The sequence below is a fragment of the Caretta caretta genome, chromosome 20, assembly GCF_965140235.1.
Source record: "Caretta caretta isolate rCarCar2 chromosome 20, rCarCar1.hap1, whole genome shotgun sequence".
Lineage (NCBI taxonomy): Eukaryota > Metazoa > Chordata > Testudines > Cheloniidae > Caretta > Caretta caretta.
The window spans coordinates 10,892,034-10,918,239 of record NC_134225.1 but is presented as its reverse complement, the minus strand read 5'-3'; the positions used below and the strand labels follow the sequence as shown (position 1 = coordinate 10,918,239).

General features: G+C 50.8%; 1 protein-coding gene across 3 annotated transcripts in view; it reads left to right on the top strand.

Annotated features, from left to right (window-relative positions):
* Positions 1 to 26,206, top strand: part of PPP1R1A (protein phosphatase 1 regulatory inhibitor subunit 1A) — a 64,906-nt gene that overhangs the window by 25,161 nt on the left and 13,539 nt on the right. For all 3 annotated transcript variants that reach the window (XM_075121802.1, XM_048834426.2, XM_048834425.2), the window contains exons 2-4: positions 8,817 to 8,877; positions 24,008 to 24,045; positions 25,271 to 25,334. In XM_075121802.1, coding sequence (XP_074977903.1) covers positions 8,817 to 8,877; positions 24,008 to 24,045; positions 25,271 to 25,334 — 163 coding nt within the window. The remainder of the gene's footprint in view (positions 1 to 8,816; positions 8,878 to 24,007; positions 24,046 to 25,270; positions 25,335 to 26,206) is intronic.

Below are 26,206 nucleotides of genomic sequence, written 5' to 3'. Positions count from 1 at the left end.
GCTGGGCCTCCTTTGACTGGGGGCGAGATTCTGCATCCCACCATGTCCCTTTACTGCTGCCAGGAGGGGAAAGGCCCTGTATGCAGCTGCAGGAGAATGGCCCTGGCGCAGGGACTGAATTGACAATCACAGGCCCCACCACTGGCCCCAGGGCGGGGGGTGCTGGAGCAGGCTGGGGCCAGAGGAAGCAGGCCAGCTGTGAGAGGGACCAGGGCTGTAGGGGACACTGCTATGGCAATTCTGGGTGGTGCTGCTGCCCGCAGGCAACTCGGCCTGGGCTTCCGCAGAGCTGCCCATGTTACAGCAGGGGCTGTCACAGAGCTGCAGGCCGTGAAAGAGGAGAGAGAAAGGTCCCCTCTCCATGGGCAGCACAAGCTCAGCTCATCCTGGCTGTGACTGGCCACCAAAGCCCCATGGTGCTGTGTATGCACCCTGATTGGTTGACCAAAACTTTTTAAACAGGGCACAAGCTGCATCTTTGGGGCAAAGAGCAAATGCTTGATATTGGTGGGTGAAACACACTGTCCCCCTGGGCAGCAGCACCAAGAAGAGCCATCCCCACAATGTCCATGCGAACCAAGGCTCCTTTACAAGGTTGTCTGCAGGGGGTGAACCCAGCCAGATGGAAAGCAAAGACACACCGCTGAGATCAGGGCCCCATATCACTACGGCTGGATGGGCACTTCCTGCCCCAGGGAGCTCACACTCTTAACTAGGCAAGACAGACTAACGTTATATAATTGCCCCATGTTACACATGAGGAGCTGAGGCCCAGAGACACTAAGGCCTGGATCCACAAAGGTTTTTAGGCTCCTAAGTTCCATTGAAAGAAGCCCGAAATTGGGGAAAGTTAGGAAACTGAATACTTTACACTACAAAATTAGGTCGAATGTATAGAAGTCGATTTTTTAGGAAGCAATTTTATACAGTGTCCCCACTAAGCACATTAAGTCGGCGGAGTGCGTCCACAGTGCTGTGGCTAGCGTCGACTTTCGAAGCGTTGCACTGTGGGTAGCTATCCCACAGTTCCCGCAGTCTCCGCCGCCCATTGAAATACTGGGTTGAGATTCCAGTGCCTGATGGGGCAAAAACATTGTCGCGGGTGGTTTGGGGTACATGTCGTTAGTCGCCTCTCCCTCCGTGAAAGCAACGGCAGACAATCGTTTTGCACCTGTTTTCCGTGAGGACACCATACTGCTTTCAGCAGATGGTGCAGCAGGACTGCTAACCGTTGTCATCAAACCACCGCTTCCACGGCAACTCTGCTCTCCTGCTCTTGCCCTGATAGCAAATTTCTCCATGTTGACTGTCATGGGCTCCCGCTTCTGCTGCAACTCTGCTCTCCCGCTCTCATGAATCCACCTCGCAGGTCCTCTCGTCGTTCTCTATAAATATCTATTCTCATGGCATCCGTCGTCAGCCACCGCTTCCACTCAACTCTGCACTCCTACTCTCCTGCAGACGCCATACCATGGCAAGCATGGAGCCCGCTCAGATCACTGCGGCAGTTATGAGCATTGTAAACACCTTGCGCATTATCCTGCAGTATGTTCAGAACCAGAACCTGCAAAAGCAGGCGAGGAGGCGACAGCAGCACGGTGAGGAGAGTGATAAGGACATGGACACAGACTTCTCTCTAAGTATGGGCAATTTGGCCATCCTGGTGGCAATGGGGCAGGCTCATGCCGTGGAACGCCGATTCTGGGCCCGGGAAACAAGCACAGACTGGTGGGACCGCATCGTGTTGCAGGTCTGGGACGATTGCCAGTGGCTGTGAAACTTTGGCATGCGTAAGGGCACTTTCATGAAACTTTGTGACTTGCTTTCCCCTGCCCTGAAGCGCAAGAATACCAAGATGAGAGCAGCCCCCATAAGTTCACAAGCAAGTGGTGATAGCCCTGTGGAAGCTTGCAATGCCAGACAGCTACCGGTCAGTGGGGAATCAATTTGGAGTGGGCAAATCTACTGTGGGGGCTGCTGTGATCCAAGTAGCCAATGTGATCACTGAGCTGCTGCTATCAAGGGTAGTGACTCTGGGAAATGTTCAGGTCATAGTGGATGGGTTTGCTGCAATGGGATTCCCTAACTGTGGTGGGACGATAGACAGAACGCATATCCCTATCTTGGCACCGGACCACCTTGGCAGCCAGTACGTAAACCGCAAGGGGTACTTTTCAATGGTGCTGCAAGCACTTGTGGATCACAAGGGACGTTTCACCAACATCAACGTGGGATGGCCGGGAAAGGTACATGACGCCCACGTCTTCAGGAACTCTGGTCTGTGGGAACGGCTGCAGCAAGGGACTTACTTTCCAGACCAGAAAATAACCACTGGGGATGTTGAAATGCCTATAGCTATCCTCAGGGACCCAGCCTACCCCTTAATGCCATAGCTCATGAAGCCGTACACAGGCACCCTGGACAGTGGTCAGGAGCTGTTCAAGTACAGGCTGAGCAAGTGCAGAATGGTGGTAGAATGTGCATTTGGACGTTTAAAGGCGCGCTGGCCCAGTTTACTGACTTGGTTGGACCTCAGCGAAACCAATATTCCCTCTGTTATTACTGCTTGCTGTGCGCTCCGCAATATCTGTGAGAGTAAGGGGGAGACATTTATGGCGGGGTGGAAGGTTGAGGCAAATCGCCTGGCTGCTGGTTATGTGCAGCCAGACACCAGGGCGGTTAGAAGAGCACAGCAGGGCGCGGTGCACATCAGAGAAGCTTTGAAAACCAATTTCATGACTGGCCAGACTACGCTGAGACAGTTCTGTTTATTTCTCCTTGATGAAAACCCCCGCCCTTTGGTTCACTTTACTTCCCTGTAGGCCAACCGCCCTCCCCCCTTCGATTACCACTTGCAGAGGCAATAAAGTCATTGTTGTTTCAAATTCATGCATTCTTTATTAATTCATCACACAAATAGGGGGATAACTGCCAAGGTAGCCCGGGAGGGGTGCGGGAGGAGGGAAGCACCGGGTGGGGTGGTGGAGGAAGGAAGGAGGGAAGGACAAGGCCATACTGCACTTCAAAACTTATTGAATGTCAGCCTTCTGTTGCTCGGGCAGTCCTCTGGGATGGAGTGGTTGGGAGCCCAGAGGGCCCCTCTGCCCCCCCGTGTTCTTGGGCGTCTGGGTAAGGAGGCTATGGAACTTGGGGAGGAGGGCGGTTGGTTACACAGGGGCTGCAGCGGCACTCTGTGCTCCTGCTGCTTTCCTGCAGCTCAACCATATGCCGGAGCATATCAGTTTGATCCTCCACTAGCCTCAGCATTGCCTCCTGCCTCCTCTCATCACGCTGACGCCACCTCTCCTCTCGCTTGTCCCTCCTCTCGCGTGTCCCTCCTCTCCTCACATTCATTTTGTGCTTTCCTGGACTCTGACATTGCTTACCTCCACGCGTTCTGCTGAGCTCTTTCAGTGCGGGAGGACTGCAGGAGCTCAGAGAACATTTCATTGCGAGTGCCTTTTGTCCACCTTATCTGCGCTAGCCTCTCGGATGGAGATGTTAGGGGGAGCGTTGAAACATTGCACAGCTACAGACTAGGGACCGAATGGCTAGGCAGCAGTTCTGCGGAAAAGGACCTAGGGGTGACAGTGGACGAGAAGCTGGATATGAGTCAGCAGTGTGCCCTTGTTGCCAAGAAGGCCAATGGCCTTTTGGGATGTATAAGTAGGGGCATAGCGAGCAGATCGAGGGACGTGATCGTCCCCCTCTATTCGACATTGGTGAGGCCTCATCTGGAGTACTGTGTCCAGTTTTGGGCCCCACACTACAAGAAGGATCTGGATAAATTGGAAAGAGTCCAGCGAAGGGCAACAAAAATTATTAGGGGTCTGGAACACATGACTTATGAGGAGAGGCTGAGGGAACTGGGATTGTTTAGTCTGCAGAAGAGAAGAATGAGGGGGGATTTGATAGCTGCTTTCAACTACCTGAGAGGTGGTTCCAGAGAGGATGGTTCTAGACTATTCTCAGTGGTAAAAGAGGACAGGACAAGGAGTAATGGTCTCCAGTTGCAGTGGGGGAGGTTTAGGTTGGATATTAGGAAAAACTTTTTCACTAGGAGGGTGGTGAAACACTGGAATGCGTTGCCTAGGGAGGTGGTGGAATCTCCTTCCTTAGAAGTTTTTAAGGTCAGGCTTGACAAAGCCCTGGCTGGGATGATTTAATTGGGGATTGGTCCTGCTTTTGAGCAGGGGGTTGGACTAGATGACCTCCTGAGGTCCCTTCCAACCCTGATATTCTATGATTCTATGATTCTATGATTTGGCGCTGCGGGAGGAAAAAAAGGGAGAGTAGTATTTAAAAAGACACATTTTAGAGAACAATGGGTAGACTCTTTCACAGTGAACCAAGCTGTTAACATTACATAGCACATGTGCTTTTGGTACAAAGTTCCCCCCACCTCCCGACCCAATTCTGTGGGATGATCGCTTCACCCCTCCCCCCACTGCATGACTAACAGCGAGAATGATTTATTTTCAGCCACAGGCAAACAGCCCAGCAGGAATGGCTGCCTCTGAACGTCCCCTTAATAAAATTCCCCTATTTCAACCAGGTGACCATGAATGATATCACTCTCCTGAGGATAACACAGAGAGATAAAGAACGGATGTTGCTTGAATGCCAGCAAACACCGGGATCATGCGCTGCCATGCTTTGTTATGCAATGATTCCAGACTACGTACTACTGGCCTGGGGTGGTAAAGTGTCCTACCATGGAGGATGGAATAAGGCTGCCCTCTCCAGAAACCTTTTGCAAAGGCTTTGGGAGTACCTCCAGGAGAGCTTCACTGAGATGTCCCTGGAGGATTTCCACTCCATCCCCAGACACGTTAACAGACTTTTCCAGTAGCTGTACTGGCCATGAATGTATCCCAAGTCTTCAGGGCAAATTAATCATTAAACACGCTTGCTTTTAAACCATGTATTATATTTACAAAGGTACACTCACCAGAGGTGCCTTCTCCACCTTCAAGCTCTGGGAGCCGCCTTGGGAGGGTATTGGCTCCAGGGTGATAAACAGTTCCTGGCTGTGGGGAGAACGGTTTCATCCTCCTCCTCATCATCTACCTCGTCCCCAAAATCCTCATCCCTGTTGCGTGAGACTACTCCCTTGCAGGTGTCAAAGTCAGATGCAAGACTCACTTAATTTGTCAGACCACTCTGTTTATTAGCAAAGCGCTTTGCCAATGCACCCCGATATATGTGAGCCCCCTGCAAAAGCTCAAGCTAACTTATTTATACAGATAAGCCAAAGCCAATTTAACATAGGAGACAAAAGGAAGCAGAAACTGACAAATATACATACATATCTTATTAGCATACTAAAGTTTACCAATCTCCTAGCTCAGTAGGAGCGCTAAGTTAATTAGTTTGAGGACCCATTGTCTCACACTCCTTCATGTTTCTCTTCCTGACAACTATATTTCAACAAACCTTTCAAGCAGCATTTCTTTAATGAATTATAATTTCAATATAATTCATTCTACTTTCGCACAGGAGTCCACGTACAGGGGCGGGGTAGTGGTAGGGGCACCACCTAGAATGGCATGCAGCTCATCACAGAAAAGCTGCATGTCTGGGGGTCTGACCCAGAGCAGCCATTTTCCTCTTTGGTGTTTTGGTAGCCTTGCCTGAGCTCCTTAATTTTCATGTGGCACTGCTGCGGGTCCCTGTTATAGCCTCTGTCCTTCAAGCCCTTGGAGATTTTTTCAAATATTTTGGCATTTTGTCTTTTGGAACGGAGTTCTGCCAGCACGGATTCCTCTCCCCATACAGTGATCAGATCCCGTACCTCCCGTTCGGTCCATGCTGGAGCTCTTTTGTGATTCTGGGACTGCATGGTCACCTGTGCTGATGACCTCGCCATGCTGGCCAAATAGGAAATGAAAATCAAAAGTTCCTGGTGCTTTTCCTGTGTACCTGGCTAGTGCATCTGAGTTGAAAGTGCTGTCCAGAGTGGTCACAATGGAGCACTCTGGGATAGCTCCCGGAGGCCAATACTGTTGAATTGCGTCCACACTACCCCAAATTCGACCCGGCGATGTCGATTTCAGTGCTAATCCCCTCGTCGGGGAGGAGTACAGAAATCGATTTTAAGAGCCCTTTAAGTCGACAAAAATGGCTTCGTCATGGGGACAGGTGCAGGGTTAAATCGATCTAACACTGCTAAATTTGACCTAAACTCGTAGTGTAGACCAAGGCTAAGGGATTTCCCCAGGGTCACACAAAGCACCTGTGGCAGAGCCAGGAATTGCACCCAGAATTTCTGAGTCTCAATACAACACCTTAAGTACAAGGCTATAATTCTATCTTGGTCAGCTGCCTCCCCCAGCTGTCATGGGACCCCGCCCCCTGGCTAGTCAGGCTTCACTCTTGATGCATCTCCATCCAGCCACCTGTCACCCAAACTAAACAAATGTAAATGATCGAACAGTGCAGGTGGGCTCCACTCTCTGTACTGAGCAATGGGCAGTGCCCAGCTTTGGTTTGATCACTTTGTTAAATGTGCCCTGGTGGTTAATGGCTGTACCGTGCGTTGAACACAGCAAGCGCTCGGATTAAATGATTAATTAATTACCCTTGTTGAAGTGCTCTGGCGATGAAGAGCGCTATTAATAAGAGGCAGCCTCGTTGGAGGAGGAAGAGTGGAGCTAAACAGGACCACAAAACAGCCCAGTCATTGCCAAGTGTTTATCAGCACTGGGTATAATTTAGCCCACGCACCTTATTATAGTCAATATTTTCCATGTTTGCCAGGAACTGTTTAAGGCATTGATTTTAAAGGACATCTGCATCCTGCTGAGCTTGCTGGAAGCTGCCTAGGCTCCAAGCCACCCAGCCATGGAGAAACTTATGGCACTATAGAGAGGCGTCAGGGAGCAGCTCCTTTGCTGGAGCTCTGCTGATTTACACCCTTGCCTCCAGCTACATCCTCTCAAGACTCATTTCTGTTTGCACTCCCATCACACCCAAGTGCCGGGTACTGTCCAAACACATCACCTGCCCCAAGAGCTCACAACCTAGCAGGCATGCCAGAGGAGGAGAGAAGGGAGGGATTATGTGATTAACTTAAGGTCACACCAGGATGCTGTGGCAGAGCTGGGAATTGAGCCCTCATTACCACAGTCCCAACAACCTGCCTACAAGTCCAGCCTTCCTCCTATCCAGTGTTGCCTCCTGAGCCAGATTTTTAAAAGACCTCAGCTCCCATTTAGACACCAAGAGAAGTGGGCCAGATGTTCAAAAGAGTAACACTATAGATCCTAAACTCTAGAAAGTAGAAATCCCTAGCTCATGTCTAGCGCTTTTCATCAGTAGATCGCAAAGCGCTTTACAGGGAGGTCAGGATCATTATCCCTGTTTTACAGATGGGGACACTGAGGCACAGAGCAAGGAAGTTGACTTTCCCATGGTCACTGAGCAGGTCAGGTGCAGCACTATCCACTGGGCGCCACTACCTCATTATTTCAGTAATCCAATGGATCTGCAAGCTTGCTGCCCCGGGCTGATGCAATGATTGTATCAGTTATAAATAATGTATGGCTCCCTCGTCACTTTTTGCAGCTTTTTCTTAAAGAGACATTGTCCTTCATTGTCTGTGCCCTGGTCTACACTACAAGCGTATGTTGGTATCATTGTGTCCGTCAGGAGCCTTGAGTGACACGGTTACACTGTCCTAGCTCCTGGTGCAGACAGTGCAGTCAACAGAAGAGCTTCTCCTGTCAACCCGCCTCTCACGGAGGTGGAGTACCTACACTGATGAGAGAAGCTCTCCCGTGGGTGTAGGTAGTTTCTTCAGTAAGTCCTGCAGCTCTGTAAACACAGACAAAGCCCGTGTTACATAAGGGAATAGCGGAGCTGGTTGGGCAATCATTTCCCCCCGTGAAAAGTTTAGCCATTCTGCTGCAATTTTCCTTTGAAAAACAGTTTTGTTTCTGGTGAAAAACTGGAAAAAAAAAACAGATTTAAACCAAAATATCTCAGCTTTTGGGGTTTTGTATTTTTGACAAAAACCCATTTTCAATGGAAATGGAAATTATTTTTTGAAAATTTCCATTTGGTCCAAAAGCCATTTTCCATCCAAAAATATTAATGGAAATTTTTGGACAGATCTAGTCAATATTGCTGCATGTTGCCATGTTAGATACACTAACGGAGGAGCGAGACTGGGCTTGTGGTTCAAGACAGGAGACCTGGATTCTATACTCATGTTTGCCATCAATTTTATGTGTGACCATGGGCCTCTCTCATGCCTCAGTTTCCCCATCTATAAAGTGGTGACAACATTCTTTCTCTACCTGCCCAGGGGAGGAGTCATTTATATTTGTATGGTGCTTTGGGATCCTCAGCTGGGAGGTGATACAGAACCAGAATCCCAGAGCGAACTCCCACCTCCTTGCAACTTTATGGTTGTATGAAATCCTCCCCCAGATGCAGATTTGGAGGTTTGAGGCATCTCTAATTAATGCTGTGCTAAATATCAGCCCACCTGCAGCTGTTGTACAAGAGACACATGGCTAGGGTGCAGTAAGTACCTACAGACAGGCAGCACCAGGCCAAACTCTGCTCTCAGCAATGTGCTGCCCACCCCGCCCTCGCCTTGGATATAGGGGGAGGGTGGGATCAGGCCTGCTGTGCACAGCAGTGCCTCTGATGGATGAGACAACGCAGTGGCCAGTTGCAAGCAGCTTGCTGCACCCGGGCAGTGGCAGGCTGACACCGCGTGTTGGGTCAGTCTCTGGGGTGCTGCCGTATTGTATTGCTTTGTCTCCTCTGATATGTAGAGATTATTTTTGTCCCCTCTCTCTGTCTAGATCCGGAGGCGCCGGCCAACTCCCGCCACCCTGGTTCTGAGCAGCGACCAGTCATCCCCAGGTGAGACCTGTAGCCAGCAGATGATTTGCAGGAATCAGTCTCTCTTCCGGAGACCCGGGGAAAACGGTTTCCTTTCTCAGGCCTGGCCCTGCGTCTGGGTGGAACTTGCAGAGTCCAGGCCCTTATGCCAGGGGCCTCTCCAGGCACACCAACCCCACTCCCTCCCCTACCGGCTCCAAAACCTGCTCCCCGTTAATGAGGGGCGCAGCCCCTGGCCAGCCAGTGGGCCTGGGCAAAGGATCATGGTTAAGGGCCTGATGTCCAGAAGAGCAGTCCTGGGTTTTGGCCGTGCGCCAGTGGTGAATTTTTAGGCACCACTGCTCTCGTACTGCTGCGCAGCACATACCCCCAGACTCAGGGGGAGGGGAGACTTGCTCCCTCATCAGAGGGGGATCTCCCCCTCACTTTCCCTCCTGGCTGCTTCCCCACCCCCACCAGCACCACCTTGCTCCAGTCCAGGCTGCGCTTCCTGCTCTGCTCCCAGGGCTGGAGCAGTCACACAGTCCCAGGGAGCTCAGCCCCCTGCCTCACCCCATCCATCTTCCGTCTCCCTTGGAAACAGCTGCCTCTGGCATCGGAGAGGCCTGGCCTGTGCTGTCCCATCCCAGGAGTCCTTGGCAGCTTCTCCCCGCACCAGGCAGCAGCTGCCTGGCTGAACTACGTGTCCCTGGGATCTGTTTGTCTGTCTCTCTGTCTGTCTAGGGAGATGTCAAGGCGGCCGCCTTCCCTCTGCTTGCAAGGGCTGCATCTGACCTGCAACGTGATGTGTAGATTCTGACAGCAGCCATGGGGCTCCCAGCCTCTGGGTTGGGGGGCAGGGATGTGGCTGGCTACTGTGCTACCCTCCCCCTCCTTGAATCTTCCCAGCTTCCCTCGTCACCTTCTCCCTGTCCCTCCTTCTCTCTCCAGCTCTCTCCCTTGCTCTTCTGTTCTGTTTTTCACTGTGCTTCCCTCCCAGCCGCACGCCTGGCCCATGCAGGCTGCGCCCAGGGCCTGTCAGGTGGGAGGTTGGGGGGTGTTTCCTCTGGGCATGGGATGATTGTGTGCACCAGACACGGGGAGCAAGTTAGCAGAGAGGTTGGCATGAGCCATGCAAGTGGGTAAAAAGCAGCAGGACTCGGACAGCACTGCAGAGACCAACGACAGCGATTACCAATGTGGACCCCACAGTCTGGTCCTGAATCCCATTTTGAGGCTCTGAAATACATGGCCTGATTGTTCTTACTTCCGACTGCCCAGTTCTTGTTGACTCGAGGGGGAGGAAGGTGATCAGCATCTTTGATACCAGGCCACTGATTTGGAAGGGGCTTGTGTTAAGGCGTTTTGTGACCTGCATGTGGTCAGATGGTTGTGGTGGCTGTATGGAGGGATAGCTCAGTGGTTTGAGCATTGGTCTGCTAAACCCAGGGTTGTGAGCTTAATCCTTGAGGGGGCCATTTAGGGATCTGGGGAAAAAATTGGGGCTTGGTCCTGCTTTGAGCAGAGGGTTGGACTAGATGATCTCCTGAGGTCCCTTCCAACCCTGATATTCTAAGTTTACAGCTCATGAGCCTGTCTGCAAAATCATGTATTTTATTTTGTTTTGTTTTGATCCAGGGACTTCCCCCCCACACACCTCCCCCCATGGTTACGGTGCTGTCAACTCTACCACAGTCATCACGAGTAAGGCAGGTTTGGCCCCTCCTGCTGGAGCTCTCATTAGAGGCCCCAGCTGAGAACAGGGTCTGGTCACACAGGGCACTGTACAGACAGGTGTGGGACAGTCCCTGGCCCCAGCAGTTCACTGTCTCGCATGCAGCACGGTGGTAGTGTAGAAGTTGGAATGGAGATTCGACAAACTCATTTCATGTCAGCAGGGCCGGATTAACTTTTTGTGGGCCCAGTGCCAAACATATTTGTGGGGAATGATTGTAAAAGGGGCTGGGGGCAAAAGCACAGTGGGGTGGGAGCTAGGGTTGGTTCCCGGAGCAAGGGAGGAGCCATGGGTAAACTGCAAGCGCAGCAGGGCTAGGGACGGTGTAAACAGGATCCCCCTCCCATCCCTGCCCACATAAAGCGGGTACCTACCTGGTTCTAGCCCAGTCTCTTCGTCTCTCTCTGCACGGAGCTGCCCCCTCCTGCAGCAGCAGGACAGGCTTTCTTCCAGCCCTCTGGGGTGGGTGTTGGGAGTGGGGGGAGAGGAGGCTAATGTGGTTACTCCTATAACCGGACTTTTAGTTTCCACTCAGCACTGCTAACCGGACACTCAGGTCCCGTTTTCTACTGGAGTTTCCAGTCTAAAACTGGATACCTGGCAACAGGGCTGCCAGAAAACCCTGAGCGGAGGGGAAGGGGCAAACAATCATTTTTAAGCAGTGGGGGGGGGAAGCAAGTGGTGGGTGGGCTAGGGAGTGGAGAGGAGCTAGCGGGCAGGGCCATGTCTGTTGTACTGCTACCCAGGTAGGTTGGAGACTGGGGGGATCAGTCGGCACAGTATCCCCAGCCCAGGTGACATGACAGCCAGTGGTGGATTTAGAGTTAGTGGGGCCCCCCCGGCCCTGTGCTCAGCTTCATTTTTGGGGCCCCTCCTTGGGACCCCGTCAACAAAAAGAACATTCTCTCTTATCTCCCCTTGCCCCCGTTTTTCATTCTTTTTTTCTTCATTCTCCTCCTATAAGTAATAGTAAGTAAATGAAAATAAAGTGAGGTACCTTGATTGTTCTTGTAGTCTAACTTATTTTTCCACAGACCACTTAAAAATCGCAGAGGGTCTCGACGGACACTTAATGATCTTTCCAAATATTGTTTGTGCCGTTAGCTAACTATTCTAAAGAGCTTTGGATAAGAGCGCTTTATACAAAAAAATATAAAACAATGTTGGAGTGCGGGGTCTGGCCAGGAGCTAGGGTGAGGGTGGGGGCTCAAGGTTGGGGCAGGAGGTTGGGGTGAGGAGCGCTTACCTGGGGAAGCTCCTGTTTGGTGCGAGGGGTGCAAGTGGGAATGGGAGGGGGTTGCAGGAGCTCCCGTTTGGTGCTCAGGGTGGGGTATGTGTGGGGGGTGCAGGAGTCAGGACGGAGGCTGGGGAGGTGTGAGGGGGGTGCAGAAGTTGGGCAGGGGGTTGGGGAGGTGTGAGGGGGTGCAGGAGTTGGGACTGGGGATGTGGGCTGGGGTCATGGGGGTGCTCACGGCAGGGGCTGGAGGGGGTAGCCCCGATTCCAGCCCCTTCTCCAAAGTGCCACCCCCCCCACCCCACCCCACCCCACCCCACCCCGGAGCAGCCAGCATGCTGAGGCTCCGCTCTTCCCCCTCCCTCCTGCAGGCAAACAGCTGATCGGTGGCTGGGAGATGGGGAGGGGAGGGAATGCAGCATGCTAGGAGAAGCAGGGGAGGAGCTTGGCTGCTGGCAGAGCCTGTCTTGCTGCAACAGGAGCCAGCAGCATCAAGCTTCTGCCCCCACAGGAGACAGCGGGGGACAGAGAAGAGCAGGCCAGGCCAGGGCCCCTTTGGACTGTGGGCCCAGCACCATGGTGGTAAATCCAGTACTGCATGTCAGGGCTGCCTAACTGGAGGGGAACAAATTTCAGACAGTGCTTGAGTCCTAAAAAAAGAGTGCCGGAGCCCCCAGTCCCAGCTCCCTGCTCCGAAGGAGAAATGACTAGCACTGTCCTGGAGCAGGGAGCTGGTCAGAAACGCTGTTCTGGAGCCTTTTGGCGTGATTGACTTGCTAGTTCTAAGCCCAGCTACACTGGGATTCAAAGCAGTGACCAACAAGCAAAAGGCTCATTAGTGACACTCCAAGCTGCTTTCTGGAAAGAAACATTTATTAAATTCCTGGTGCCCATGGAGTAACCCTGCCCCTGAATTGGTTCTAGCTAGAAAGAGTCAGGCAAGGAGCAAACTCTCAGTGGTTTGCAACAGCTCCCCCAAAGAAACTATATTGCAAAGCTAACCACAATAGAGCATTTCTTCGAAGGCTGGATGCTGCTCACTCACTGGGAAAAGAACTTGTAAGACTGTATGTAATAGCACGACCTGGTGACTCCCACTAACAACACAGAACCAGAGCTGGGTGAACTTTTTCAGACAATAGTTCAGGGGTGGCCAAACTTACTGGCCCGCCGAGGTACATACTACAATCTTCAGAAGTTCAAGAGCTGGGGCACACCTTCTGGAAGCCATGGGTTGGGGCTTCAGCCCTGCTCCTGCTGAAGCCCCTAGCCCTGGTAGATGAATCCTGCAGGGCTGATGCCCCAAGACTCCCCTCCCTTCTGCACAGAAGCCCCGAGACCCCACTCCCTGCTGGGCAGAAACCCTTACCACCCGACCCCGCTGCAAGGCAGAGGTCCCAAGCTCCCCCGTCTCCCAGTCACACTTTGGCCACCCCTGCAATAGTTTATTCAACAAAAAATTCAGTTTTAGGTTGACTGAAGCTATTCATAAATTCAGGCGGAATTCAGCAAATAATTTCTGCCATTAAAAAAATATTTTTTTTTAAATTGAAACTTTTTACACTTTCAAAATGAAACATTTTGACTTTTACTTTCGAAAGGATGTTCTGTTTCAGAATGTAGCTAGAGTAATTTAAAAAGCAAAACAAAAGAGGAAAAATCACCCGAAAACAAAGGAAACCTGAACATTTTCTGTTTCGAATCAGCACAAGCCAAACAGAAATTCTGATTTTTTGGTTCAGCCAGTGAATGAAAAAATCCGTTATTCATCCAGCTCTATAGAGATTGCATTGTTACAGTGTTTCCTGGATGCCTGCCATAAATTTTCCAGCTGGTCAATTCCATCAAATTATTTTTGATGGAAAATTGGATTTTTGACTAAATAATAGCAGACCAAAGAGTCTGCTTTCAGAGGGAAACCACATTTTTTGTCAAAAAAACAAACACCTGAAAACAAATATTTCAATTCAGAGAGCCTGCTGTAGTGCCTCATGGGAGTTGTGGTTTGTTTCCTCATCTCCCCATTCTCCTCTATGAGCTGGGCTGGACTATGTCTCCCAAGATACACAAGGACTTCATGATGCAACTGCCTCCCCTCACCAGCTGGGAGCTGCTGTCTGACCAGGGCCTGGCCTACAGAGGGGAATGGGAGTTTGGAGCACTCAGACTGCAGATCTCATGAGGCATTTCCAAATTGAAATACTTTGTTTCCCACCAAAAAGTTGAAATTTTCTGCCCTCCAAAAAGCCCATTTTCCAATTATCTCTCCTAGATTTTTCTTTTCAGAACTTGGTGCCACCGTTCCTAGCGCTCACCCCTCCTCACCTCCCTGGGCCTGTCCCTGCTGGATAGCTTCCTGCCTTCTGATACGTGCAAACCGTTAGCTGGTCTCCCTTCATGTTAGTTGGTTCAGGTGAGAGTGTTTTCTGTTGTAGGCCAAGCTAGTATGACTCCCTTTGGCTTGCTTTTTGTGCCCAGCTCTAGGGAAGGAGTCACTGCTTGCTAATTCCTATCGCAGAACAGCCAGGGTCGCTCTCACACTCATGCGTTCCATTAAAATGGCAGCTGTTGCTTGGATTTGGGTTGCAATCCCTCCCAGTGCAATGCTCTGCTCTGCGCCTCTAGGGGCCAGGAAAGGCCTCGCCTCTTTCTGGGAGCAGCACTGCTGGCAGGATTTAGCTGCTGTTCCGACTAAGGCCCCGGCTCCCTCCACTCCACTGACAAATGAGCTGTGACACGCTGCTGAGACCCACAGAGGGCTGCAGTCTTTTAAAAACACTCCTGGGCGATCAAATATGAATGAGCTTGCAATGCTGCGGCCACTCACTCCCTCACTCTCCAAGGGGCTGAGCAGAGCCTCCTGCAGATGAAGGGAAAGCAGCTAGGGACCAGCGACAGACAGATTTTCAAATGCCAAGTCCCTCACTGGGGCTGGAGCCATTGATTTGGATCCAGGTTTCAAACATCCCAAAAGCCCGTGGCATTTGGATCTGGGGGTTTGGTTCGGCCCGTTAAAAAATGCCAGAGCCAGCGAGGTTCCTAGAGCTGCACAAATGAAGTCTATGCAAACAAAAATGAATTGAATGCATGGAGCTGAGAGGAGCTGGCACGTGGACCAAGCTCATTTGTGCTGTAATTGGTCTGTCTTTCCTGCTAACCCCTTTGCAGCCATGATACCCTCTGATGCACACAATGCAGGTATTCTCCCTGCAGCCAGATTGCAGGGAGAAGGCTCCACGCTCTGTCTCTTACCATGAAAGGAGCTGGCAGACACGCTCCATCAGCCAGGGTAAACTCTCCGTCTCGGAGAGATGGAAAGTGACAGCAGGAACGAAATGTTAACGATGGGAGATTTAGCATAGCCAGAGCCACACCAGGCCCTTGCTGCCTTCCGTGATCCAATTCACGGGTTCTGCAGGGCTCAGGCATCCTTGCAACCTGCCACACAACTGTAAAGAGAGGGAGTGGCATCCACAGGACTCTTGCATTGAGCTGTGTGAGCCACCATTGTGCCAGTCTCTTTCTGTGATGATTGCCTCCTTGTTCTCCAGAATCTCAGTTTTCATTAAAAATATACTAAGGGCCAGATCCTCAGCTGATGCAACCTGAGCACAGCACCAGTGCAGTCAGTTATCAGCGAGTGTAACAAATGCAGTGATATTCACTTGAGTGTGCACAGACTGGAGCAGTGGCTGTAAGAGGAGTGAACCGCCCCCATTCATCTCAATGGGTGTTGACTCTGAAGCCTACTAATGACATTTAAAAGGAGCAGGACCATCCTATTATGAAACTATGTGTACTGGGTCTTCTTTTGGTGTGTCAATGGGGGAGCCTGGGGAGTCAATGGGGGAGCCTGGGACCATCTTAGGTGACAGCTTCTTATTACAGTGATCACTCAAGAACCCTTGTCTGTTGGTTGTGTCTCATCCTAGACTTAGACTGTGACCTGCGTATAGCATTCAAGATTGGGGCCTCTAGGTATGACCACATCTAAATAACAAATAATAATAATACATTAATAAGAAATTATTTTTTCCACTTCACCTGTGCTGCATGATGGGATCATGGAGGCTCATTTTGTTGGAGAGTAGGCTCATCCGTTTTATTCGGGTTAGCTGCTGCTGAGGGAATTGTGTTCTCTATAGCGGCTGGCTAAGCCCTGTCTTTACGAGAGAGTTACATCCATTGTACTTTACCTCACTGTCATTATCTTGACGGTTATTAGCACAAGCCAGTGCCTTCACACTCAGCAGGCACACGTGTGGCAATTGGCGTGCTCCTGGAGAGACACGGGTTGGTCCCAGAGCTTCCTTCTGAGCAAGATACACACTAGATGGGAGCACTGTAAGATCCTTTAATACTTTGCCAGGTATGACAGAGGTTAACTTAACTAAGGTATGTGTTACACATTGCCACCTAGTGGCTGAACTGTATAATACAGGTTTCAGAGTAGCAGCCCTGTTAGTCTGTATTCGCAAAAAGAAAAGGAGGACTTGTGGCACCTTAGAGACTAATCAATTTATTTGAGCATAAGCTTTCGATTTGATGAAGCTCACTTCATCGGATGCATAATTAAAGTGGAAAATACAGTGAGGATGTTTTTATACACACAGACCATGAAAAAATGGGTGTTTATCACTTCAAAAGGTTTTCTCCCCCCCCCCCCCCAACCCCACTCTTCTGCTGGTAATAGCTTATCTAAAGTGATCACTCTCCTTACAATGTGTATGATAATCAAGGTGGGCCATTTCCAGCACAAATCCAGGGTTTAACAAGAACATCTGGGGGGGGGGGGGGAGTAGGAGAAAACAAGGGGAAATAGGTTACCTTGCATAATGACTTAGCCACTCCCAGTCTCTATTCAAGCCTAAGTTAATTGTATCCAATTTGCAAATGAATTCCAATTCAGCAGTCTCTCGCTGGAGTCTGGATTTGAAGTTTTTCTGTTGTAATATCGCAACTTTCATGTCTGTAATCGCGTGACCAGAGAGATTGAAGTGTTCTCCGACTGGTTTATGAATGTTATAATTCTTGACATCTGATTTGTGCCCATTTATTCTTTTACGTAGAGACTGTCCAGTTTAACCAATGTACATGGCAGAGGGGCATTGCTTGCACATGATGGCATATATCACATTGGTAGATGTGCAGGTGAACGAGCCTCTGATAGTGTGGCTGATGTTATTAGGCCCTGTGATGGTGTCCCCTGAATAGATATGTGGGCACAGCTGGCAACGGGCTTTGTTGCAAGAATAGGTTTCTGGGTTAGTGGTTCTGTTGTGTGGTATGTAATTGCTGGTGAGTATTTGCTTCAGGTTGGGGGGCTGTCTGTAGGCAAGGACAGGCCTGTCTCCCAAGATTTGTGAGAGTGATGGGTCGTCCTTCAGGATGGGTTGTGCATTCCATTACATCTCCCCCTTTAAGTTCTACATTCCTGCCATTTACAAAGTTTACGCTATCACGCTATCTTTGAAGCTCAGCATGTATTAGTCTATTAAATGCCTCTGAATCATAGTGATTTTCTAATTACACGACCCAAACACATAACAGCTTGCTCATCTGGCTGTCCATTAATTGCAATGATTGGCTATGTTCAGTTTGGAATCCTTGTGTTTTCTTCTTCTGTATCCGCCATCTGTAGGGTTTGCTCTGTTGATCTTTCTGAAGAACAAACTGTATATGTCGATGGTTTCTGTTGAACTCTCCACTGTTGGTCTCAATCACATATGATCTGGGTGATGAATTCTTTTTCTTTACAATAGCTGGACCTATCCATCCTTTTTCTGCATCCAATTTGACACAAACACAGTCACCAGGTTCTAGACCCAGCTGTTTTCTGAGTGACAGCTGTTGTAAAAGTGTTTTTAGGGTCTTTTTGCCTTTTTATCCAATTTGGCTACTGTTTTCATGTCTGGCCACTTTTGAGATAGTTTCTGTTCCAAAGTTGGAACAATAGTTCTGAGCTGTCTTCCCATCAGGAGTTGTGATGGACTATATCCAGTAGCCACTACTGGTGTTGATCTGTAACTCATAAGAGCAAGGAATGGATCTTCCTGCTGTAGGATTTTGTTGGCTGCCTATACAGTTTATCTCAGCCTCTCTGTTCAATTATGGCTAATGTGGGTTAAGTCTGTAGCTTCTGTGAAAGATGTGTTAACCCGATCTTTTATAAAAGAGAGAGCTTTTATAAAACATTCAGCATTTTCTCTGATGAAAACATTCTCTTTCATAAACCACATTTCTCTGAGGTATAAAATATGCATCAAACATAGCCAGAACCATTTCATAGTCATCTTTGTGACTGTCTTCAGTAAAGTCAAAGGATTTGCCTGCTGCCCAATAGCATAAACAAAGAAAATACCTGAATATCTTCAGGTTCACTGTGGAACTTGGCAGCAATGCAAAATCTTGCAAAATCTTGTGTTCAGTCTGTCCATTCTGAAGGTTTGTCAAAGCTGAAGTTCTCTGGGGCATTGAAGAGTGGCACTTTGATGAGATCCTGCAAGCTTTGTTGCTTTGTTCCTTCTGTTTCCAACTTTTGTTGCTGTTTCCCTTCTGTTTCTGTTCTTAGTTTATTTCTGATGCCATGTCATGCTCCTGTACCAGACATGGTCTGGTCACAGAGCTTCCTTCTGAGCAAGATACACAACCAGATATGTGCACTATTAGTCTATTCAATGCTCCGGGATGTATGGCTGAGGTTAGGTTAAATAAGTTAGGTTACACACAGCACTGCCTAGTGGCTGAACAGTATAATACCGTTTAGGATTCCGTTACAGTAATGGACTTGCTGTTACATCCCAGACTGCACTCAGTTGTCTTAATCCCAGAATCCCCAGCACTGCTCCAAACAACAGTTCATTGAGGGTGATTTCACATGGCCTTCTGGGCAAGTGCCCAAGTAACATGCGACCAAACAACTAACAAAGTTACCATGGACAATAAAGAGGAAGGGGTGCAGATCAGGATAAGGAAAGAACAAATCCGAGATCTTCTCACTAGTTTGAAGGAATTCAAATCAGCGGGACCAGATGCTATTCAGCCCAGGGTACTGAAGGAATTAGCTGAAGCCACTGGCAATAATATTTACAAACTCATGGATGACAGGAGAGGTCCCGGATGACTGGAGAAGGGCTAACCTAGGGCCCATCTTTAAAAGGGGGGAAAGGAGGAACCAGGGAACTATAGACCAGTCAGTCTGACATTTTACCAGGGAAGCTACTACAGCAATGTATAAATAAAGTCCTACCAATTTACAGCCATGAAAAATGCATCACGGACCGTGAAATCTGGTCTCCCCTGGTGAAATCTGGTCTTTTGTGTGCTTTTATCCTATACTATACAGATTTCACGGGGGAGACCAGCATTTCTCAAACTGGGGGGGCCTGACTCAAAAGGGAATTGCAGGGAGGTTGCAAGGTTATTTTAGGGGGATTGTGGTATTGCCCCCCTTATCTATGCGCTGCCTTTCGGAGCTGGGTGGCTGGAGAGATCTGGTTGTTGGCCAGGTGCCCAGCTCTGAAGGGAGCGCCCCGGGGCCAGCAGTGCAGAAGTGAGGGTGGCAATACCGTGCTATGCCATCCTTCTGTGCTGCTGCTGGCGGCGGCTCTGCCTTCAGAGCTGGGCTCTCGACCAGCAGCCATCGCTTTCCAGCTGCCCAGCTCTGAAGGCAGCGCCGCCGCCAGCAGCAGCGCAGAAGTAAGGGTAGCAGCACTGCGACCCCCTTACATTAACCTTGCGACCACCCCACAACTCCTTCTTGGGTCAGGACTCCTACAGTTATAACACTCTGAAATTTCAGGTTTAAATCATGACATTTATGATTTTTCAAATCCTATGACTGTGAAATTGACCAAAATGGACTGTGAATTTGGTAGGGCCCTATGTATAAAACATTCAATTTGCAAATACCTGGATGATGAAGGGGTAATCTCTAAAAGAAAAGGAGTACTTTTAGGCACCTTAGAGACTAACCAATTTATTTGAGCATGAGCTTTCGTGAGCTACAGCTCACTTCATCAGATGCATACCGTGAAAACTGCAGCAGACTTTATATACACACAGAGATCATAAAACAATACCTCCTCCCACCCCACTGTCCTGCTGGTAATAGCTTATCTAAAGTGATCATCAAGTTGGGCCATTTCCAGCACAAATCCAGGTTTTCTCACCCTCCACCCCCACACACACAAACTCACTCTCCTGCTGGTAATAGCCCATCCAAAGTGACAACTCTCTACACAATGTGCATGATAATCAAGGTGGGCCATTTCCTGCACAAATCCAGGTTCTCTCACCCCCTCACCCCCCTCCAAAAAACCCACACACAAACTCACTATCCTGCTGGTAATAGCTCATCCAAAGTGACCACTCTCCCTACAATGTGCATGATAATCAAGGTGGGCCATTTCCAGCACAAATCCAGGTTTTCTCACCCCCCCCACCCCCATACACACACAAACTCACTCTCCTGCTGGCAATAGCTCATCCAAACTGACCACTCTCCAAGTTTAAATCCAAGTTTAACCAGAACGTCCGGGGGGGGGGAGGTTAGGAAAAAACAAGGGGAAATAGGCTACCTTGCATAATGACTTAGCCACTCCCAGTCTCTATTTAAGCCTAAATTAATAGTATCCAATTTGCAAATGAATTCCAATTCAGCAGTTTCTTGCTGGAGTCTGGATTTGAAGTTTTTTTGTTTTAAGATAGCGACCTTCATGTCTGTGATTGCGTGACCAGACAGATTGAAGTGTTCTCCGACTGGTTTATGAATGTTGTAATTCTTGACATCTGATTTGTGTCCATTTATTCTTTTACGTAGAGACTGTCCAGTTTGACCAACGTAAATGGCAGAGGGGCATTGCTGGCACATGATGGCATATATCACATTGGTGGATGTGCAGGTGAACGAGCCTCTGATAGTGTGGCTGATGTTATTAGGCCCTGTGATGGTGTCCCCTGAATAGATATGTGGGCACAGTTGGCAACGGGCTTTGTTGCAAGGATAAGTTCCTGGGTTAGTGGTTCTGTTGTGTGGTATGTGGTTGTTGGTGAGTATTTGCTTCAGGTTGCGGGGCTGTCAGACAGTTTGGATGAGCTATTGCCAGCAGGAGAGTGAGTTTGTGTGTGTATGGGGGTGGGGGGGTGAGAAAACCTGGATTTGTGCTGGAAATGGCCCAACTTGATGATCACTTTAGATAAGCTATTACCAGCAGGACAGTGGGGTGGGAGGAGGTATTGTTTTATGATCTCTGTGTGTATATAAAGTCTGCTGCAGTTTCCACGGTATGCATCCGATGAAGTGAGCTGTAGCTCACGAAAGCTCATGCTCAAATAAATTGGTTAGTCTCTAAGGTGCCACAAGTCCTCCTTTTCTTTTTGTGAATACAGACTAACACGGCTGTTACTCTGAAAAGGGGTAATCTCTAGCAGCCAGCATGGATTTACCCAAAACAAATCATGCCAAACCAGCATGATTTCCTTCTTTGACAGAGTAACTGGTTTGATAGATCACACCTGGACTTCAGCAAGGCTTTGGACAAAGCCCCTCATGACATTCTGAGAAGCTGGAGAAATGCAGGCTCAACAGAACTACCATTGAGTGGATATATAATTAGTCGAACAACCACAAACAAAGAGTAACTATGATGTCAGATTAGAGGGAGGTCTCAAGTGGGGTTCCACAGGATCTGTTCTGGGTCTGGTGTTGTGTAACATCTTTATTAATGACCTGGTTGTAGCTATAGAGAGCATACTGATCAAGTCTGCAGATGACACAAAGTTGCGGGGCAGGGGTGGGGGGTTCCCTGGGGTTCAACCTGGAACTGGAGTACCACTGTGCCCCCTTAACTCTCCAGCCTGGGCTGTCTCACACAATGCTTTGCTAGTGACAAGCAGCAAACCCCTCCAGGTGTTGTTATTACTCAGCACAACAGTAGGTGTAGCCTCACACCCAGCTAGATTGCATGAAGGCACCCAAAGCCTCTCATCAATCACACAGAGAAAGGCACCAGCCATTTCCCCCCAGCTCCCTGACCTTGCATCCCTAAGCTGTACCGTCTTGCCTGGATCAGAAGCCAGTGTAAATGCAACACTCTGTTTTGTTTCCCAGGCAACCGAGATGCTACTGGTTGGGTACCCATTGCTGAGTGGGAAAGTGTTTTAAAACCAGGGGATTTTTTTAGTCTGTTGGAGCAGAAATTGTCATGGCGACAGCATCCCAGCTCAGTCCTGGTGGGAGGTGGAGAGACACAGGCAGAGAGCCCATGGAATCTCACACATGTACACCCTCCCCTGCTGTGCTCTCTGTGACCCAGCAGGGAGGGGGGAGTGTTGACCTGGGAACGTGGCAGGGGAGTTTCACTGGGGATGGGAGACCTGAGAGCCTGTAACCTGAGCCAGGAGGGGGAGGGGGAGGGGGAGGGAGGAGGTAACTCCTCTGCCCGGGAAACTGGACAAAGGCTGCAGGAGAGAGCCTGCTGGGGGAGGGGGGGGGGGAGGGGAGGGATTGTTTTCAGTTTGGTGCTGGGTGGTGGAACGCAGGGAACCCCAGGGCTGGAGTCTAAGCTCTCTGCCCCCCAGAAGGACTTGACTGAGGGGTCCTGGTTGTACCCCAAGCTCTGTTTTAGACTGTGTTCCTATTGTCCAATAAACCTTCCGTTATCCTGGCTGGCTGAGAGTTACAGTGAATCCCAGAAAGAGGGGAGCAGTCCACCGGACTCCCCCACACTCCGTGACACTCTCCCCACACACTCTGTATACACCCCACACAGACGACCACCCACAAATACACCCATTCCATAGGCACTCTGTGCAAAGAGAGGGTCCCCCCCCACACACACACACATGCTCTGGGAGGCTCATCCTGTCCCCACCCTGCCCTTGTGCCTGGGAGGAGAGGGGGCTACTCACCCAGGCTGCCCAGCAGGGACTCGGCTCTACAGGCAAAACCCACCTCTCCAGGGAAACCTGGGAACAAAGTGAGCGGGCTGGGCCTGATCCCGATCTCAGCCACACTGCGGCAAATCGTCAGCAAGTGAAGCTGCTTCAGGGTGAGTCCGGCAGCGTGAGGTCTGCTGTGCCATGTGTCCCACACCAGCATGGGCTGTGGTGCCCTGGCACAGAGACTCCATTGCTGGGCGCCAGGAGCCAGCATGCTCCCTGGGACTGAGCCAATGCATTTCACCAGCTTTGTTGCAAGGATAAGTTCCTGGGTTAGTGGTTCTGTTGTGTGGTATGTGGTTGTTGGTGAGTATTTGCTTCAGGTTGCGGGGCTGTCAGACAGTTTGGATGAGCTATTGCCAGCAGGAGAGTGAGTTTGTGTGTGTATGGGGGTGGGGGGGTGAGAAAACCTGGATTTGTGCTGGAGCAATAAAGTGAGACTCCTGGCCAGGGACTGACCTGCTGCTGCCCCGCCCAGTTCTCAGTGGCGGCAGGTGACAGAATGAGGAGCAATGGTCTCAAGTTGCAGTGGGGGAGGTCTCAGTTGGATATTAGGAAACACTATTTCACTAAGAGGGTGGTGAAACACTGGAATGCGTTACCTAGGGAGGTGGTGGAATCTCCTTCCTTAGAGGTTTTTAAGGTCAGGCTTGACAAAGCCCTGGCTGGGATGATTTAGTTGGGGATTGGTCCTGCCTTGAGCAGGGGGTTGGACTAGATATCTCCTGAGGGCTCTTCCAACCCTGATCTTCTACGATTCTATAATTCTAAGTGGGCAAAAAGTGCTCCCGTGCTGACTGGGTGGTGTTTGGCACCCACTTTGCGGTGGTGGGAATGACACATGAGGGGCGTGGTCAGTCGGGCCCAGCCTCTGGCTGCTTGATGGGGCAGGAAGAGTGTCTGAGCAAATAGCCCAGCTGTTTCCCCCTTTGTAGACCAGGGCTGAGCCCCCTGACCTGCCCCCTCTCTCACTGGGGTGCTGCGATGAAGTTAATCCATATTTCTGCAGCATTTTGAGATCCCCAGCTGAGGACAGTATGGAAATGCAAAGGATTCGTACGATCAGCGGGGAGGGGGTTAGTGGTTTGAATGCAGTGTGTTATAAAGCAGCTGCTGAAGATCCCCAGGGCTGGACCTTCCCCTGAGCATCCACCTGGGTGTGACCAGCTCCTGGAGTCTTCTCTCTATTAACCTGTTGCTCCTTTTCTCCCCCACCCCCATTCTTTTTCTCCCCATTTCCACGTGCCCCCTCTGCCCCACAGAAATTGACGAGGACCGGCTCCCCAACCCATTGCTGAAGGTAGGTGCCTCCTTGTCTCATGGATCCTCCTCTGGTGGTTTGGAAGGGGCTGGCAGTCCTGCACACGGGCGCCCGTCAGGGGAGCCCTGCACGGTAGGACTCCGCATGCCTTGCATTTCCTAGCAGGAACATGCCTGAGTCTCACGTTCCTGGTCAGCCCAGAGCAGCAGGGCAGAGCGGTTCTGTCAGTCGGGTCAGCCTAGCCTGATCCCTGGGCCCAGCGGGCCACGAGGCTGCCATTCTTGGAGAACAGTGGCGTAGGGAGTGCAGACGAGGAGAGGCCATTGGGCTGCTCCCAGGACCCAGCTCCCCCGGGCGACTCCAGACCTGAGCTAGCAGGCAGGAGAGACTGTGTGCGGGAGCAGGGGCAGGGGTAAAGGAAGTGTGGGAGTCTGCGTGTGGTGTGTGAATGTGCACGTGCCTAGCTGTGGGGAAATGGGCATGTGGGATGGGTGGGAGAGGCTCTCTGGGGGTGAGGGGTGGGCAAGTGGGGGCTGGGGATGGGTGAGGGTCGTGGAAGCAGACAGACTGCGTGCACGGGTGTCGGGAAGGAATCTCGGTTCTCCCTGAGCTCCAGGAAGGATTTCTATGAAATCTGTAACCAGTCCCCCGTACGTCCCAGCTGTGACGGTGAAATGAGCCACACCCAGGACGTACCCCCATCAGCCCCCAGTCCTAACTGCAGGCAGCCCCCAGCCCTGCTAGCCACTCCACATGCTCCCTCACCAGAGCTCTTCCAAAGGGGCATGAGGGGGAGTGAGACTGCATGTGGACCTCTGTGTGCAGTGTGTTGTGGTGTGTCTGGGGGTGCCCTTGGGGATGGAGGAGGGGGACGTACGGGATACCAGCGCTGCACTTGAGTTATCGTAATCAGCCGATGTCTGGGGCCCCTGAGCTATAGCAGGGCTGCCAGCCGGTCATTGCTCCATTGGGATCCAGGTGGTGAGACCTCACTGCTCGCACACCCCTCTCCCTGTGCCCCCCTCCGAGGCTGAACATGAGAATGTGGGCAGGTCCCAGCAGGCATTGCTGCATCTTGACCAAAAGCACCCTGGGAGCTGTGCTGTGGAGGGCGGGGGGGGGGGGCGTGTGCCCTGTTCTGTGCCTGCTGGATGCCAGCCCCACTCCCCAGCCAGCTACCAATGCAGCCACTGGCGCCTCCGGCCCTGGTTGCTCTCGTGCCGTGCAGTATCCTGTTGTGACCTGGCCTTCCCTCTCTTTGCAGCCGGGTCTGTCCATGTCTCCCAGACAGAGGAAGAAGGTCCCCCGCACGACCCCCACCATGAAAGGTACCGTGGCATGCCCTCCGCTTCACGCTGCTGTTGGGAGGCACAAGGACATGAAGTGGGCACATCTCACGCCCAATTCTCTCTGGGAGAGGCTTCTGTTTTCTCCTGCTTCCTTCATCCGCCCGGCCTTCCATCTGACATTCCCTCCCTCTCCCTCTGAGCCTTGCTCCATTTCCCTGCCAGCTGCCCCCTTTGTCCTCCCCAGTCTTGTCCCATGTTCTGGCACTAGGGGCCTCTGGAGAGACTCTCTGAGCTGGGGGAGCAGAGGGTAGGCGCTTGGACTGCAGTATTCATTCTGCACACAGCGAAAGAACAGCTCGGTTCCCCTCCTGACATTTACCAGCCAGTGAGCAGTTGGCGTTATATAATGCAGGGGGCTCCTGCCCATTTCACTCCAGGCTGCTGTTCTGTCCACAGGCCAGCGTGCCTTCTCCCATTCTAAAGACGGGGTCACCTGCAAGTCTGGGAAGTGGCTGTGGGTTTGGGTATCCAGGGCATCGCACATCCCCGCCAGCTTGAGGGGTGTGGAGCTGTGAGTTGGGCACGGACCCATTTCAAACGCTTCGTAAGCACACTGGGTTGCTGAACTGAGCAGCCACGTGGCTTGACGGTGCGTCCCAGTTCCACTCCACGGTTGACGATGCAGCAGCTGACATGTCTGTGGAGTTATTTTTAAATGAATAATTGTGTTGCTAGCAGTATAAGAAAAGAAGGCAGTGAGCTAAGTATGTGCTCTGAACTTGCAAGGTAAACAGTACTAGGCATAGCCTGATCTCAGATGGGTGACCAAGGGGAGCTCGGGTGCTGCAGGAAGTAGGGTTGGTGATGCCATAGTGGGCTCTCTGCCCTCTAAACTAGTGTTGGTGGCGGGT